The sequence below is a fragment of the Carlito syrichta genome, unplaced genomic scaffold, assembly GCF_000164805.1.
Source record: "Carlito syrichta isolate Samal-C Ts95f unplaced genomic scaffold, Tarsius_syrichta-2.0.1 Scaffold308114, whole genome shotgun sequence".
Lineage (NCBI taxonomy): Eukaryota > Metazoa > Chordata > Mammalia > Primates > Tarsiidae > Carlito > Carlito syrichta.
In genome coordinates this window covers 1,070,853-1,087,250 of record NW_007252210.1, presented here as the reverse complement: position 1 = coordinate 1,087,250, position 16,398 = coordinate 1,070,853, and the positions used below count along the sequence as shown (strand labels likewise).

Sequence of the window (16,398 nt, the reverse complement as noted above, 5' to 3'; positions counted from 1 at the left end):
AAAGCAGGTGTACTTATATATGAAACAGAAGAGGATTGCACCCACCCTGCTTGATGACAAGTCAGCAGCAATCATCAATTGAGTAAAAACCACCTAATTAAAATCATTGTCATTCCTGTTGCCACTGTGTCCTCTTTTTAGCTATATATGCCTTGTATTACTTGTTTTGAAAAACAAGCATACAGACCAGGCATGGTGGGTCACGCTTGTAATCCCAGTACTTTGGAAGGCCAAGCCAGGAGGATCACTTAAAGCCAGGTGTTTGAGACCGGCCTGGGCTACATAGCAAGACCTCATCCCTACAAATAATTTAAAAATTAGCCAGATGTGGTACCCACATGTAGTCCCAGCTACTCGGGAGACTGAAGCAGGAGGATCACTTGAGCCCAGGAGGTCAAGACTTCAGTGAGCAATGATCACATCACTATACTTCAGCCTGGGAGACAGAGCGAGATCCTGACTCTAAAAAATAAAAAATTATAAAATTTTAAAACCATGAACAACAGAACCCATCCTGACGATTGCTTATTGGTATGTTAGTTGGATGGCTATTATAAAATGTCCCTGGAATGCTTTGGTACCCTCTCCGCAAGCCTGTACTATGGTATAAACTCTTTTTTACTCTACACACCCCAACTCTATGAGCTCCTCAAGGTCAGGGCCTTCAGGTCTGAATCATCTTTATATTCCCATTGTCTAGTATAGTGCCAGAAAAATAGGAAATGTTCACTGAATTAGTAAGATAGCATTGTTCTAACCATATCACTTTCTGAAATTTACACTGTACTTTATGTTGCTTTATAAAGGTTAATTCGTGTTTAGATACAATGTAACATAACCAGACCTGCTTCTCTCCTTCTTCTAGACTCTTTAAATGATTTTCCATATTCTTGGCTTTCATTTTTTCTTCACAGGCTGCTTTTTAACCTTCCATTGTATCTACTTTCTCTGCCATCATTACGCTAAAACTCCATTAGCGAAAGTGACCCAGTTACCTTTTAACCATAAATGTAAGGTCTTTCTTTGCTCCTCCTGTTTTTCTAATAATTGCAGCTTTTTGACATTGATAAGCATGCAGTCCTTCTTGCATTTCACTGTCTGATATCCAGGACTGGATACTTAGAGACCTTAGCTGTGCTTACTCCAGGATTATTTCGCTCCAGACTGGCCACTTCTCTGGACAATTCTAACACACTGTGCTGGTCATTCAGCAACTCCCAGTGGTGCCACCTGCCTTCTCTCACTTGCTTGCTACTTGCTTCTTCCATTCCAGTCTTCTGGATTTTTTCATCATAATATTTTCAATACTTCAAAGGAGTATGCCTTGTATAAAATATCCCAGCTTGAGATTCATTGAATTTTTATCATCCATTAAGCAATTCACCTTGTTGTAAGAAGTGAAATTTCTTGTCTTGAATTATTTTTTAACTCACAACATTGCTGAAGCCACCCTCTAGTTTCACCAAACAGATGGACAAGCATAACAAATGTTTTTTAGAGGAAGTGTAATGTTGTATATAACTCTTTGTATGTCTCAGAGGGGCCTATAGGATGCCGTTTACATAGTAACCACTTAGAAAAAAACTGAGACATTGTAAGAGATCTTATTTTTGTTTTGTTTCTAGTAGTCACAATCATTTCTGTTAAGACATCTCCACAGTCCTCTCTGGTATTTGGGCGTTTCCTGATAGATTTGCTGATAAGAATTTAGAACTCTGTCAAATAGTCTGAAACTAACCAAGCCACATAGTCATTGCACTTTTCCCTAGACCTAATTAACAAGGCTCCAACATAAGATACCCAAGATATTACTAAGGGACTCAAACCTTTTGAACGAAACTCTTTTCCCATTTTGTCTCTACCCAACATTGTGTTGGGTTTTTGAAATGTAAGATGAATATGTAATGTCCCTGGCTTTTAGAAGGTGAAATCCTTGTGGACTGAGACAGTCGGTACATGAGGCGATAGTTCAAGATGAGGAGCAGAGGGCCCAAAGAGGGTCCTGCACTCTCCTTCCTCCCTGGGTTGGCATGAATGACTCCTGGGGATGAGATACCTGTGCTGAGTTTTGAAGGGGGCAAGAAGGAAAGAAACAGAGGAGAGAAGAAGAGTTTTTACAAAGGAGGAATCTCTGTATAAATACAAGATGGCAGAGTATTTTAGGGAATTTCAGGGAACTTTTCATCGTTAGAGCATTAAATAGCAATGGAGGATGCTAGAATAGGCAGCTGGCCCTATTTCTGAACGGAATTCTTGGTAACATGGTTGGCTCCATCACTGCTGTCTGCACATAGGCACAGCACAGATTGAACCATACCATACAATGCATGTTGACTACATTGAGAGAGCAAAAGAGACTGCAAGTATTCAGCCTGGTTCCCAGAACCTTTCTTCTAAAGGCATGTCAGCTATGAGCTCGTGTCTGGTTACTGCTCCAATATCAACAATCATTTGCCGCTCCTCCCCTGCGCTCTAGAATGCCAGAATTAATTTTTTTTTTTTTTTCCCCAGAGAGTCTCTTGATAAGCTTTCCCAGAGAGGGCAGCTTCTGAGTGAAGAAGGCCACGGTGCTGGACAAGAAGGACGCCTGTGCTCCCAGCTCCTCACTAGCTACCAAAACTTACTCAGAATGACCAAAGAGAAGCTCCGGAGCTGCCAGGTGGCCCTTCAGGAGCATGAAGCCCTGGAAGAAGCGCTGCAGAGCATGTGGTCCTGGGTGAAAGCCATTCAAGACAGACTGGCCTGTGCAGAGAGTACTCTTGGGACCAAAGACACCTTGGAAAAACAGCTGTCACAAATACAGGTATGTGTGGCACCAGCCAGACACTGACAACTGCTGAACACGAATTTGGCTAGATTCACAAGTGGTTATGTTGTGTCCTAATTGTTTTGTGGAGAAACTGGGCAAAAAAGATATGGAGGGGTTGTTTTCTCTCCTTTGGAAAGGAACATTTTTGCTTTAATAGTTTTAAAGTAATTTTAATTTCATTTAGTAAATATTCACCAAATGTTATTGAATGCTTACTTTGCTCCAAGCACTATACAAGTTGCTGGGAATATAGAAGTAAAAGTTAGGCCTCGTTTTTAGGAGCTCATGCCCTAGCAAGAGAGATCAACCTGTAAATTGTTACTTGCAGTTAGTGCCTGTGTAGGGGCCACAATGGAAGCAGACCAAGGCTGTGTTGAAAAGACAGAGGAGATTATCAACCCAGACTGTAGAGCATGAAGGCAACCTTAAAAGAAAGAAATTAGCCAGACAATGAAGGCAGGAGCCCTGTTGGGTTTGGGGCAAGTGTGTCTTCATTTTCAAAATAATTTCCTTTGGGCCAAGTGTGATGACTCATATCTGCAATCCCAGCATTTTGGGAGGCAGAAGTGAGATGATTGTCTGAGACCAGGAGTTGGAGACGATCCTGAGCAACTTGGCAAGACCTCATCTCTACACATAAAATAGAAAACTAGCTGAGCATGGTGGCATGTGCCTGTGGTTCCAGCCACTTGAAAGGCTGAAGTAGAAGTATTGCCTGAGCCCAGCAGGTTGAGACTGTGTTTGTCTTGAGCGTGCCACTGCACTCCAGCATGATGAACAGAGTGAGACTCTGACTCAAATGATAATAAGAATAAACCTTTTGACTTTTTAAAGCTTAAGTCAATAAAATTATAATTTCCAGGCTAGTGGACCAAAGTTTTTTATGAATTTAAATTGGAGTTAATCTTCGACTCCCAGGCTTTCATATATCTAATTTTAATTATAGTATTATATAGGATAGTTTAGCATATCATTATAATATAATAGGGTCCAGAGTTTGTTGCTATTTTCATATTAAGGTTAGTAAAATAACGCATTCTCTACCTTAGTTTCCATGGGAAACATAACCATTCTTTTAAATAGTAGAAGGTTTTCATATGCCCTGACAAATGTGCATTCTTCCTTCCCAGGATATTCTGCTGATGAAAGGTGAAGGAGAAGTGAAGTTGAACATGGCCATCGGCAAAGGGGAACAGGCCCTGAGAAGTAGCAATGAAGAAGGTCAGAAGGTGATTCGGACGCAGCTGGAGACACTCAGAGAGGTGTGGGCTGACATCATGAGCTCCTCCATCCATGCACAGAGGTACAGAGCTTGTTCTTAGTGTTTATTTACCTAAATAAAACCCAGGAGCTTAGAAAAATGATGGGGTAGTGGTGCGGTATGGTGGAGTAGAATCACCAAGCATGTTATTTTACCTTGTTTTATGCTTACCTGTCTTTGCCTGCATTGTATTTTCCATGGGCAAAGGCTGGTTTTTGTTTGTCAGCATGCTTTGGTTCTGTGTTTCTGTTTCATTTTTTTTTTTTTAATCATTGATATCCTTTTATTTGATTGCTTCAGGTTCAGTAGAACAGGTCCCAATTGCACATAGTGGACTGTGCACAATTCCACACTCCTCTGTCTAGCGTCAAAAATCTTCCTACAGTGTGACATTAGACTGACTTTCTTTTTTTTGTTTTTTTTTTTTAATCAATTTTTTTTATTATGATGTTGTGGGGTACAGTTAAGGGTTAGGTATACAAATATGTTTCATTCAGGCACCCTATTGATTAGAGGTGCTTCCCCATCCCCAGACAGATATTTGCTCGTTAATCCCATCTCCCTCCTTCCCCCATAGTTTCCCAGTACTGTCAGTCATTTTCTTATAGTATTAGATTGGATGTTCAAGGTCCATTATATGAGTGAAAACATGTGATACTCGGGCCTTTGTTTTTGTGAGAGGTCACTCAGTATTATAGACTCTGGTTCCATCCAGGTTGCTGCAAAATTCATGATTTTGTTCTTTTTTATGGCTGCGTAGTATTCCATCGTGTATATGTACCATATTTTTCTAATCTAATCCTCTTTTGATGGGCAGCATGATTGCTTCCAGGTTCTTGCTATTGTGAACAATGCTGCGATAAACATACGTGTGCAGGTGTCTTTCTTTGTAGAGTGATTTGTGTTCTTCCGGATATATTCCCATTAGGGGGATTGCGGGGTCGTATGGGAGGTAGATATTTAGAGCTTTTAGGAATCGCCACACTGCTTTCCACAGAGGTTGCACTAGTTTACATTCCCACCAACAGTGTAGAAGTGTTCCCTTTTCTCCACACCCTCTCCAGCATGGAATTTTGCATAGAACAAGGACTTAGTAAAGTATCTCCTTTCAATTCATCAAATCAATGATATATGATTCTTTAAGAAATTTGATACATTATTATTCAACTTATTATTATGTTATATAAAACTTATTATATATTAAACTTATTGTTATTAAAATGTACTATTGTAAGTCTAATACATTTTTGCTTTTGAAGGGAATATATGGGAAATTAAGTTGCTAGCAACTGTTCTCAAGGATAGCCCTGGCACTTAGTGATGGGGACATGGGGAGCTCACTTCCTGCAGAGTGTGGAATCAACACTCTCACACAATCAACAATTAGCCCACCCAGAATACCCCTAGAGCCTTGGTTAAAAATAACTGTACCAGACACTGATGAGGAAGGCTTTGACTTTTTATCAGCTGGTGTTTTGTTGGCATTGTTGTTGTATTTATGAGTGGAAGATTTTCACCTTCTTCCCTATTCTTAGAGTCTCCACAAATAATCTAGCTGGCTTGTTGGACAAATGACCATCAGTCAAAATTATAGTAAAAATAAAATCCGAGGGCCATATTCTGAAAGTTTTATGTACTGTTAGATCACTGATGAAGTAACATAAGAAATCATAACAAATAGATTATAGTGATCATAACAAATAGATGAATGAAAGATTAAAGTTGATCACAAAATAAAGTTGCAGTTGTCCACTGTAATGTAAACAATAAGCCCTGGTTACACTAGAATTTGGGAGGTTTCGTTTTGTTTTGTTTCCTTTGATATAGACCATGGCTTCTCAAAGTCAGCAGGACTTTGCATCTTAGTAATAATTCATAATGGTCAGCAAAGAAAAAAATCAGACTCTATGGTTGTCTTTCTCCATATAGAAGACTGCTGGAGTATGAACTAAGCTTCCCAAGGATTGACCTAGGCCAGCTTTCTAAAAGTTAATAAGAATATGGGGGAATATTTTTCGAATATTAGTATAAAATGTTAAACACAAGAAGCAGATTCAGATCTTAGACTCTATTTGAGCAAGAAATTAAATTAGACAATGACATATTGAGCAGTAGCAATGTTCAAATTATTGTGTTGAGATAATAAAGCAAAACAGAAAAATGTTTGCCCCCTAAGAGTTCAGAGGCTAGCATAAGATACATTCCAGAAAAATTCTCACTCTGTGTTCCTAAGAGTTTTCAAAAGACACTGTAGGGCTAAAGGAGAATGCAGTATGGGATGACTTCTGGAGAAGTAACATTGATTTGGATTTTTTAGAACATTCTTTGAGGAACAGATAGGACTTTGGGGCCTGCATGGTGAGGTTCCTCTGGATGCAAAAGCCACCATTTGAGTCAGTGCTAGAAATTCATTTGCCACAGGATTATAACTCCAGGATTGCAGACTTGTGTGCAAGGGCGACTGGGGCAGGGAGAATCACTGAAGAAGAGTTTAGGATAGTTTGTAAAGCTGAATAATGGAGGTTTTCTCTAAATGCCATTCTGGAGAATCTTTTATCTGATTATCTAAAAAGCAATTACGTTTGTGACTGTATTTTTTATACATACTTGAGAGTTCTTTCAAACATTCAATACAGAAGTGCTGTATATTGTGTATGCATAGTAATTCCTAAGTAAAAATTAATCTAATAATATTATTTACCCAGGAAGAAAACCTTGTATTTTAAGTTCCAGTCAACATATAATTACCATCTGATTTCAATAAGATAAGCTAAGCCCATGAAAATTAAGAGTTATATACTATATCATGTAATTTATGTTTCAATGCTGATTTTTAACAACATGACATATAAATTTGTCTGTTCAGTTAGGACAGTTAGCACTTGGAAGACAAATTTTCAGATGCGTGTGGCTGCAGCTTCTTCATATTTTAACATAGATTTACCTCGAAGGAACCATGTTATGGGTCTTACAGATCACAGAACTAGTGTTTCTCTTTACATTCAAAAGCAACATTTTTATTACTTACGGCAGCTTTCAGCATAACAATTGACACGGATGTCATGACTTTGTACTTGGTTTTTAGTAGAGATATCATGATAAATCCTTTTTATTACATGTGACATTAATTCTAGCAATTTAGAGTCTGTGATCAGCCAATGGAATGACTATCTAGAGAGGAAAAACCAGTTGGAGCAATGGATGGAATCAGTGGATCAAAAAGTAGAATATCCCATACAACTGCAACCAGGCCTGAAAGAGAAGTTCTCCCTGCTGGACCACTTCCAGTCCATCCTATCTGAGGCAGAAGATCATGCCAGAGCCCTTCACCGCCTAACTGAGAAGTCCAGGGAGCTCTATGAGAAAACTGAGAATGAGTTGTTCAAGGACACAGCTCAAGAGGAACTGAAAACACAGTTTAATGATATAGTGACTGTTGCCAAGGTTAGTACTTTATATGTAAGAAAAAGCTTCAGGGCTCAGATAAAGAATAAACTGTGGATGAAATTATTGGAGAAATGGCTGCACTAAAACTATTTGTACAGTTAGTAAATATACCTTACATAAAGATCATTTTTTACCTGTGAATGCTCATGTATTTTTCTCTTTCTGAAGTCTTGGGATTATGCTTCTTTATTTTTTTTTGTCTTGCTTCACATTTTTAGTCAGCCCATCTGCTTTCTTTGTTCGATTGTCATGTTTAATTTTTTTTAATTTTTCTGCACTTATATTTGTTATGTTAAATACAAGGCTATTTACCTTTCAGATGCCAATCATGTACAAAGTATTTTGTTCATTTCTCACCTTAGTTAAAACCATATTTTCCTGTTTTCTAAATTATAGGCTCCTTCACATAATATCATTTTTCCCCCAATTTTCTATATAAATCTTAATTTTCCTTAAGAATTTTTTTCTTTCGTATATTTTTGAATGTTGTGGAAATTAAGGGAGAGTTGTTGTTGTTGTTATTTGTTTGTTTTTCCTTTCTTTGGTTTGCCTTTTTGGAAACTCTGTCTTGTTGATACTATAATTACTGACATATGTTTCTGTTTACCTTCATTTTTATCTTGGTAATGATTAAGAGCTATGATGATGCTGGAGTCAAACAGACCTAAATTTGAATTCCAGCTTTGACATTTTTTGTCTGCGGGTTTGAGCATGTTACATGTTAATTAGCCTCTGTAAGTTTGAGTGTCCTTATTTGTAAGATAATAACAATAATAGTAACTGCATCACAGAACTGTTGTGAGAATTAAATGAGCAAATGCATTTAAAGTACTGAGCAGAATGTTGTACACCAAGCTAACACAAGCAACTGCTTTAATAATAAGTATAGTTATTATGATAATATTAAGTGGATTTTTACTCAGGGATGTTAGCCAATATACATCAAGCATAGATTTTTATGCTAAAGTAGACAATAGTAAACTTATAGGAAGAATTGTTGCTCCCTTAAAGTCTTTCAGTTTAATTAAGATTGTATAGTTTCTTTTTAGAGTGTAAAAGAGTGAAAATTCAAGAATAAGAATAGCCCTGAGATACATTAAGAGAGCTATATCAGATCTGTTATTCAGTTTCATGTTCTCAATAACAGCTACTGCTAATGTAGCTTTTTTTGTTGTTGTTTACTAGGAGAAAATGAGGAAAGTGGAAGAGATTGTGAAAGACCATCTAATGTACTTAGATGCAGTTCAGGAATTCACAGATTGGCTCCATTCAGCAAAGGAAGAACTTCACCGGTGGTCAGATATGTCTGGAGATTCATCAGCTACCCAGAAAAAGTTGTCAAAAATTAAGGTCAGAAAATGGACGGATATTGTAACTACATTGATTCATTTTTGGTTCTTAAGTACAATAAGCTTTTGTTGAAGATTTGGTGGATAAGATATTTTAAATGTTTCCTTCCTGTTTTTTATTTGTTGATATTGATTACCTCATGCCTCACTAATTCTGAATGTAAACAAGATTTTTAAAAAGAATTCAAAAGAGTTTACACTTGTGAGCAAATTGAGGTATGTAACAGACTAAAAAATACACATTAGCTAGGTGGGCTGACAAAACCAGATACAATTTTTCAGTGCCATCAAAGACAATTTATAAAGTAACTTAATTAAATGCATGTTAACAGTAACTTGAAAGTGTCATTCTACATGTTTTATTCTACTTTTCTGGCCATAGTCAAACATCATAACAGAAGACAGTACTTTAAAGGACATAACAATTATCACCTAGTTTACTTCTTACAGGGGCAGTTTCTAACAGAAATTTATTCTTTTTAGGAAGTTGAGGGTCTACATATCTTTTAGTATATTTCTAGTTGCATCAATATTAAATTTCAGTTATTTTACCTCATGGAAAATAATGGATTTGAGCGTGAAAGAGAAGCAATGAGGAAATCCTTAGTGGTTTAGCATCAGATGAGAAATGCTTTAGGTGAGGAATAGAAGTATAATCATGACCAGAAACTTATTTATTTATTTATTTTTATTTTTATTTTTTTTGAGTTGGAGTCTCACTCTGTCGCTCAGACTGGAGTGCAGTGGCCGCTCCTGGTCACCACAGCCTCAACCTGCTGGGCTCCAGTGATCCTTCCGCCTCAGCCTTCCAAGTAGCTGGAACTACAGGTGCGTGCTACCACGCCCAGCTAATTTTTTTTTATTTTTATTTATAGAGATGAGGTCTTTCCAAGTTGCCAAGGTGGGTCTCAAACCCGCAGGTTCAGGCAATCCACTCACCTCAGCCTCCCAAAGCGCAGGATTACACAGGCTGAGCCACCGAGCCTGGCTATGACCAGAAATTTAAAACTCAGATTGTATTTTGATCCCAAAATTGGAACATAAAAGTCATAAAAATCATAGTTGTTGATAATAACTACATTTTGAAGATTTACTTCTAAGTGCTTTAAAAATATCTTATTTAAATATTACAATGTGTATGTTTTAACCGAGATAATAACAGAAAGACACTTTTGAAGTTTATTATCTTTGTGATTCTTTAAAATGTTTATTTGATACATTTCTTAGTAATATTCTAATGTATTCATCTGTCCTTCCATCCATCCATCCATCCATCCATCCATCCATCCACCCATCTATCCATTTATTCAACTAAGGCAGTGCATCTGCTCCCTTAAGGAACTTGCAGTTTAGGAAGAAACAATGATGCACAAATTGATGTTTATAAAATAATACTTTAAATGTAATGATAGCTCACTATGTTTTTAGAACTCAGGATCTAGAATCAGAGAAACCCAGTGACTGCATCCTTCTACAGATTTTCTAGAACTTGTCTTTGGGCAAGTTACCTAAAGTTCTCAAGTTCCAATCTCTTAATTAGTTTTAAAAATAATAATTAAAATAGTCTTTGCCACATAGAGTTTTGTTAAGGACTACATTGGATCATGTATATAAAATATTTAGCATAATGCCTGGCACATAGGGCACAGTCAGTGAGAAAACTGAGTGGACTTAGTAAATGAGTGATTAATTGGCTACGGGGTAACAAGGTGGGAAGAGTCAAGGGTCATGGTCAAGTCTTTACCTAGAATCTGTAGAGCTCTCACTACCTGTAGAAAACAATTACATGCAGAGGAACCTAGTGATAGAGGGAAAGACACAAGGAGTTCAATGACAAGCAGATCAAATTTGAACTGCCAGATGGCAGTAATGTCCAGAAGGCAGTTAAACATGCAAGCCTGAATTTCAGGTTAGGAAGCTAGATTGAAGACACAGAGGTGGAAATTATTAGCATATAATTTGTAGTTAAATCCACTAGAGTGGATGAAACCAAGACCTATGTGTAAAGCAAACAGCAATGAACACAAGGCCAAAACCTGGGTACTACCAGTATTTTAAGGGGCTGTAGAAGAAAAGGATTTGAAAGAGAGAGAAAAAAAGAAGAGGAGAAATGATAAGAAGAGGAAAACTAGAAGGGTGTGGTGCCTTCAAGGGCCCAGGTGGAGAAGGTGGTCGCCTGCACAGATGCAGCAGGGAGCTGCTATGAAGAGGAAGACTGAAGAATGCCCACTGGATTTGACAGGCTATTTGGCAACCATCCTCAGAACCATTTGCACAGCAAGGGGAGGTGAGAAACCAGATTACATGACTTAAGGCATAAATGGTGGATGAGGAAGAGGAGATCCAGAGATGGACTAATGTTTTGAGTTAATATGAGAAAGTGGCCAGGCACGGTGGCTCAGCCTGTAATTCCAGCACTTTGGGAGGCCGAGGCGAGAGAATTGCCTGAGCCCACGGGTTTGAGACCAGCCCGGGCAACTTGGAGAGACCTCATCTCTACAATAAATCAAAAATAAGCTGGGCGTGGTAATGCACATCTGTAATTCTGTCTACTTGGAAGGCTGAGGTGGAAAGATTGCTGGAATCCAGCAGGTCAACGCTGGGGTGGCAGTGAGCTGCAGTCCAGCCTGGGTGATGGAGTGAGACTCCAACTCAAAAAAAAAGAGAAAGTAAGATAATTATTTTACACAGGCTACTTCCTTGGTTGCCAAATGCTCTTTCATTTGGAAAAAAACTTACAAAACTTACAAAATGCTTCCAAAAAGATAAGAAGTATAGGAGAAGGAATTGGCAGAAAGAAATTGAAATTTGGGAAGGAGAAAGTGAAGGCAGTCAGAGGTTGCCTCTCAGAAGTTCAGGTCACACCTGAATGTAGCCTGGGTGAGTAGGAAGATAACCTTGGAGGAAATACACAAAGTACCTTCTCTGTCCTTTCACACCATTCTCCATTAAAGCAAAATGTGCGTATAACAGTGTGAATGTACGTATGTGTATTTGCGTATATTATATTTTTAAATAATTTAAATACAAGATAAGAAAATACATCTAAAAGTCATTTCAAAACCTGATTTAATGATGATTCAAAATTTGGATAAGTGGATTTAGTGATTGCAAATATGAAAGTGTTCCATTTTCATGTCAAGAAAAACTGGGATAACACAGGAGAGAGTATTTTGTGAAACCGATTCTTGATGGTTGATACCCTCTGAACTCCAAATTTGAAATAACTCATAAAGGTAAATTGTAAGTTAGATATAGCACTGGTTACAAAAGTCATATTTTTTCTTCATCAAATCACTAATTACTGTATACACTGATAAACAGAATCCTGCTACTGAATAAAGGTTGAATATGTGTATTAAGGCTACTATGCATAAAATTTTCATACGATTGTGCTTTACACTACTACCCAACTAAATACATCCAGTTGGTCTGAACTAAGATGTGGCTCTATTGAGTATAATTGCAAGCAGATATATTTATTTCAAGCTAATTTAATGAAACACAAACTATGTTATGCAGATGAGCTAAGATGTACTTTTTAACATAATATATTAAACATGCTTCATACTGTACATCCAATTCTTTCTTTACTTGCTAATTTATAACTGATTTTCTTCTTAGTTTTATTAGTCCTTAGTAATCATCTTTTCCTTCTATTTGATTCAGGAGTGAAGTCATAATTTTGGATTAATATTAACAAAATTCCGGCTCTAGCAATAGATATGTAAATATATAAACACCAGATGATGATTTCAGCAAGAAAAAACGTAGTAAAAAATATTTATTTCCAGACAGAAATGCCACTATTACACCTATTTAGCAGTACATTTTTACATTTATCTTGTCCTTTAGAGTATTCGTGTGCTTTAAGACTAAAAGCTATAAATAATTTGTTAAATGTAGGGAGAGGTTTTTTTAAGATTAAAAATAATAGAAAAACATGAACCCAGTCTTGAGATTACTTTAAACTTCTGATTAAGTAAGTGTGAATTACTAATTTTATTTGTGATGCAAATGTTTACTTAAGGTACTGAAGTATTTGAAAATGAGTAGAAACTATTCTTTTGTTGGAGTGGGTCAACTTGATTCCTGGTAGAAGGGAAATGTGATTTAAACCACCACATTGTGGAAGGATGAAATGGGTTAGAGACTGTTAGCACGACACAGCTCTGAGATCCTTAGATCTTTATTCACTTGTCCGTCCACTTAGGGGGAAATATAGACTGATCATTCACAGGAGCAAGACATGTCAGGCAAATATTTAAGTCACTATCAAAACATTTCCACATATTCAAACAATGCCCGATTCCAGGATCCCTGTTTAGTCTGTTTCCGGATGTTGCAGATTCTTGTGTGTTTTTTTGTTTGTTTTTGGTTTGGGTTTTTTTTTTTTTTTGCCAAAAAGTCTTTGGCACTCAAGATGATAATTCCCTGCTATTATCATTCGAGAATGGGCAGAGGCATAGATTCTGGTTCCTTGTGGCACACTTCCCAAAACTTCCTAGCAGGACAGGGTCCCCTTCGGCACACATTTGGAAACTTGCAGCCCAAGTGACTCACAGCCTTCTTGGTTACCATGGCGATATTCCATTACAGGAGCTGATAGATTCCAGAGAGATCGGGGCAAGCCGCCTCAGCAGAGTGGAGTCGCTGGCTCCTGAAGTGAAACAGAACACAACTGCCAGTGGGTGTGAGCTCATGCACGCGGAGATGCAGGGCTTGCGTGCCGACTGGAAACAGTGGGAAGACGGTGTATTCCAAACACAGAGCCTCTTGGAGAACCTGGCGAGCCAAATGGCCCTTTCGGAGCAGGAATTCTCAGGCCAAGTGGCCCAACTTGAGCAGGCCCTGGAAGAGTTCGGTGCCCTTCTGAAAGCCTGGGCTCAGCAGTTAACCCTCCTGGAAGGCAAGAACACAGATGAGGAGACAGTGGCGTGCTGGCACAAAGGACAAGTATGTTGGCTTTCTGATTTCTAGTGGGGGTTATTTTAAAAGAGATTTTTGACTCTCGTTATTGCTTTAAAAAAAATTCTTGCTAACTAAAAACATACAATATCCAGACTTGGAAGAAGTCTTTATCTAATTAAATTTGCTACGTCTGATCTTCCTTCTCTCATGAATCAAACTTCGGTAAAAATAAAGATTTGGGAAAGAAGGAGTTATTATTTGCCATAAGAGACATTTCTTGTTAGTGGAGACATTTTACTCTCATTCTTCGGGTGTAAGAGTTTGTAATACTGTATTCAGCCATTCAGTCTGAAAAATGGCCTGTGGGCAGAGGCATAAATAGACAGAGAGTCAGAGCTGTTTTCTTGCCAGTTAACTATTTCAAACAATTACATGATTGAATTTAGAGCTTTAAAAGACTCATTTGGTAATCTCCTAAAGCACAACTAATAGTTTTCACCCTGATTAGCTCTCCCCTGTGTGGTTTTGACAGCTGCTCTTGAATTAGCCCGTTAACAGAACTCCTACGTCATACTGTCTGCTTTGCTTGCCTTCCCGGGCCTTTTTTTTTTTTTTTTTTTAAACTAATGGCAGCTTCTTCAGAATGTGAGAAAGGGAAGCATAACAGGGAGAGTGGGGGAATGGGCAGCAGCTTAAAATCCTCTTCTTTTCTTTAACTGTTAAATAGCATCTTTGAAAGCCTGTTCAATATTTGTAGTTTTATAATGCCCTGAGTCATGGCTGTCCTTAAAAGGAAGTTTAGTAAACTTCTCTGCTTCTATTTATATTATAATCATTTCAAAATAGCTCCAACCAGGAAGAAAGTCATGTAGTAGTTCCAACATTGTCTTGTTTTGAGTCAGGTATCTGAAACAAATGCAGTGTACTGTAAAGTAAAACTTTGTAGTATATCTTTATGTTATTTTATTTCTAATGTTTCTAGGTTTTTTTGCTTTTGTTTCTGTTATTCCTATGCATTTCCTGTCTTTTAGATTTATGCACCAGAATAAAGCATAGAAATCCGTTCTGTAAAACAGAGACAAAGAAGTTGGTAATTGTTCATGTGGAGTGATATGAAAAAATGTTACACCGTTTTGGTTTCTTTATGTTTCCCTTTCTTTCCATTCCTCTAATATGAGTGAAATTTTTCGAAAAGAAAGACTTGGGCCAGATGCAGTGGCTCATGCCTGTAATCCCAGCACTTTGGGAGGCAAAGGTGAGAGGATTGCCTGAACTTACGGGTTCAAAACCAGCCTGAGCAACATGGCAAGACCTCGTCTCTACAATAAATAAAAAAAATTAGCTGGGCGTGGTGGCATAAGCCTGTGGTTCCAGCTACTTGGTAAGCTGAGGCAGAGGTCGCCTAAGTCCACCAGTTCGAGGCTGTGGTGTCTGTGAACATGCGACTGCACTCCAGCCTGGGTGTCAGAGTGCAGAGTGAGACTCCGACTCAAAAAAAAAAAAAAAAAAGAAAGAAAGAAAAAAGATTTGGTTGTGCCTAGATTACATTACTATTCTCTGTTATTGTTTCTTTTCTTTTTTTTTATGGTTGAACCATAGTCTTTATTTGTTTTTGTTTTTTTATCAATATTTTTTATTAAGGTTTTGTGGGGTACAGTTAAGGGTTAGATGTACAATTACGTTTCATTAAGGCACCCCGTTGATAAGAGGTGTTTCTCCATCCCCAGACAGATATTTGCTACTGTTAATCCCATCCCCTTCCCCCCCCCATAGTTTCCCAGTACCGTCAGTCATTTTCTTATAGTATTACATTGGATATTCAAGGTCCATTATATGAGTGAGAACATGTGATACTCGTATCTTTGTTTCTGTGAGAGGTCACTCAGTATTATAGACTCTAATTCCATCCAGGTTGCTGCGAAATTCATGATTCTGTCCTTTTTTATGGCTGCGTAGTATATTCCCCTACTGGGAATATACCCTAAAGAACTCAAATCACTCTATAAAAAAGATACCTGCACACGTATGTTTATCGCAGCATTGTCCACAATAGCAAGAACCTGGAAACAACCATACTGCCCATTGAAAGAGGACTGGATTTTAAAAATGTGGTACATATACAATGGAAAATTACACTTTTATAACACAGAGATAATTTCATGACTACTATACATACCAATACTTTAGCCAAGAATTGGATGATCCAATTAGGGTCATTATATTCATTAACACATGCACAGAATATTATAGAAAAACTACTACTCATGAAAATATCCAGTGATTTCTCTGTGGCATACCAAAAATCAAGATTAATTTTCAGGTGGGGCATGGTGGCTCATGCCTTAATTCCAACACTTTGGGAAGCTGAGGTGAGAGAATTGCTTGAGTCTAGGAATTCAAGACCAACCTAACAAGATAGCAAGACCTATATTTCCACAAAATATTTAAAAATTCTCCAGATGTGGTGATATGTACATGTAGTTCTAACTACTCAAGAGGTTGAGGCAGGAGGATCACCAGAACCCAGGAAGTTGAGGCTGCAGTGAACTGTGATTGTGCAACTGCACTCCAGCTTTGGTGACAGAGTGAGATCTTGACTCAGGAAAACAAAACAAAACAAA

At 37.8% G+C, this 16,398-nt stretch overlaps 1 protein-coding gene across 1 annotated transcript in view; it reads left to right on the top strand.

Moving 5' to 3' along the window:
• Window positions 1-16,398, top strand: part of SYNE1 (spectrin repeat containing nuclear envelope protein 1) — a 391,665-nt gene that overhangs the window by 119,538 nt on the left and 255,729 nt on the right. The window contains exons 46-50 of the mRNA XM_021716025.1: window positions 2,512-2,803; window positions 3,940-4,112; window positions 7,205-7,514; window positions 8,703-8,867; window positions 13,466-13,822. Of these exons, the coding sequence (XP_021571700.1) occupies window positions 2,512-2,803; window positions 3,940-4,112; window positions 7,205-7,514; window positions 8,703-8,867; window positions 13,466-13,822 (1,297 nt within the window). The remainder of the gene's footprint in view (window positions 1-2,511; window positions 2,804-3,939; window positions 4,113-7,204; window positions 7,515-8,702; window positions 8,868-13,465; window positions 13,823-16,398) is intronic.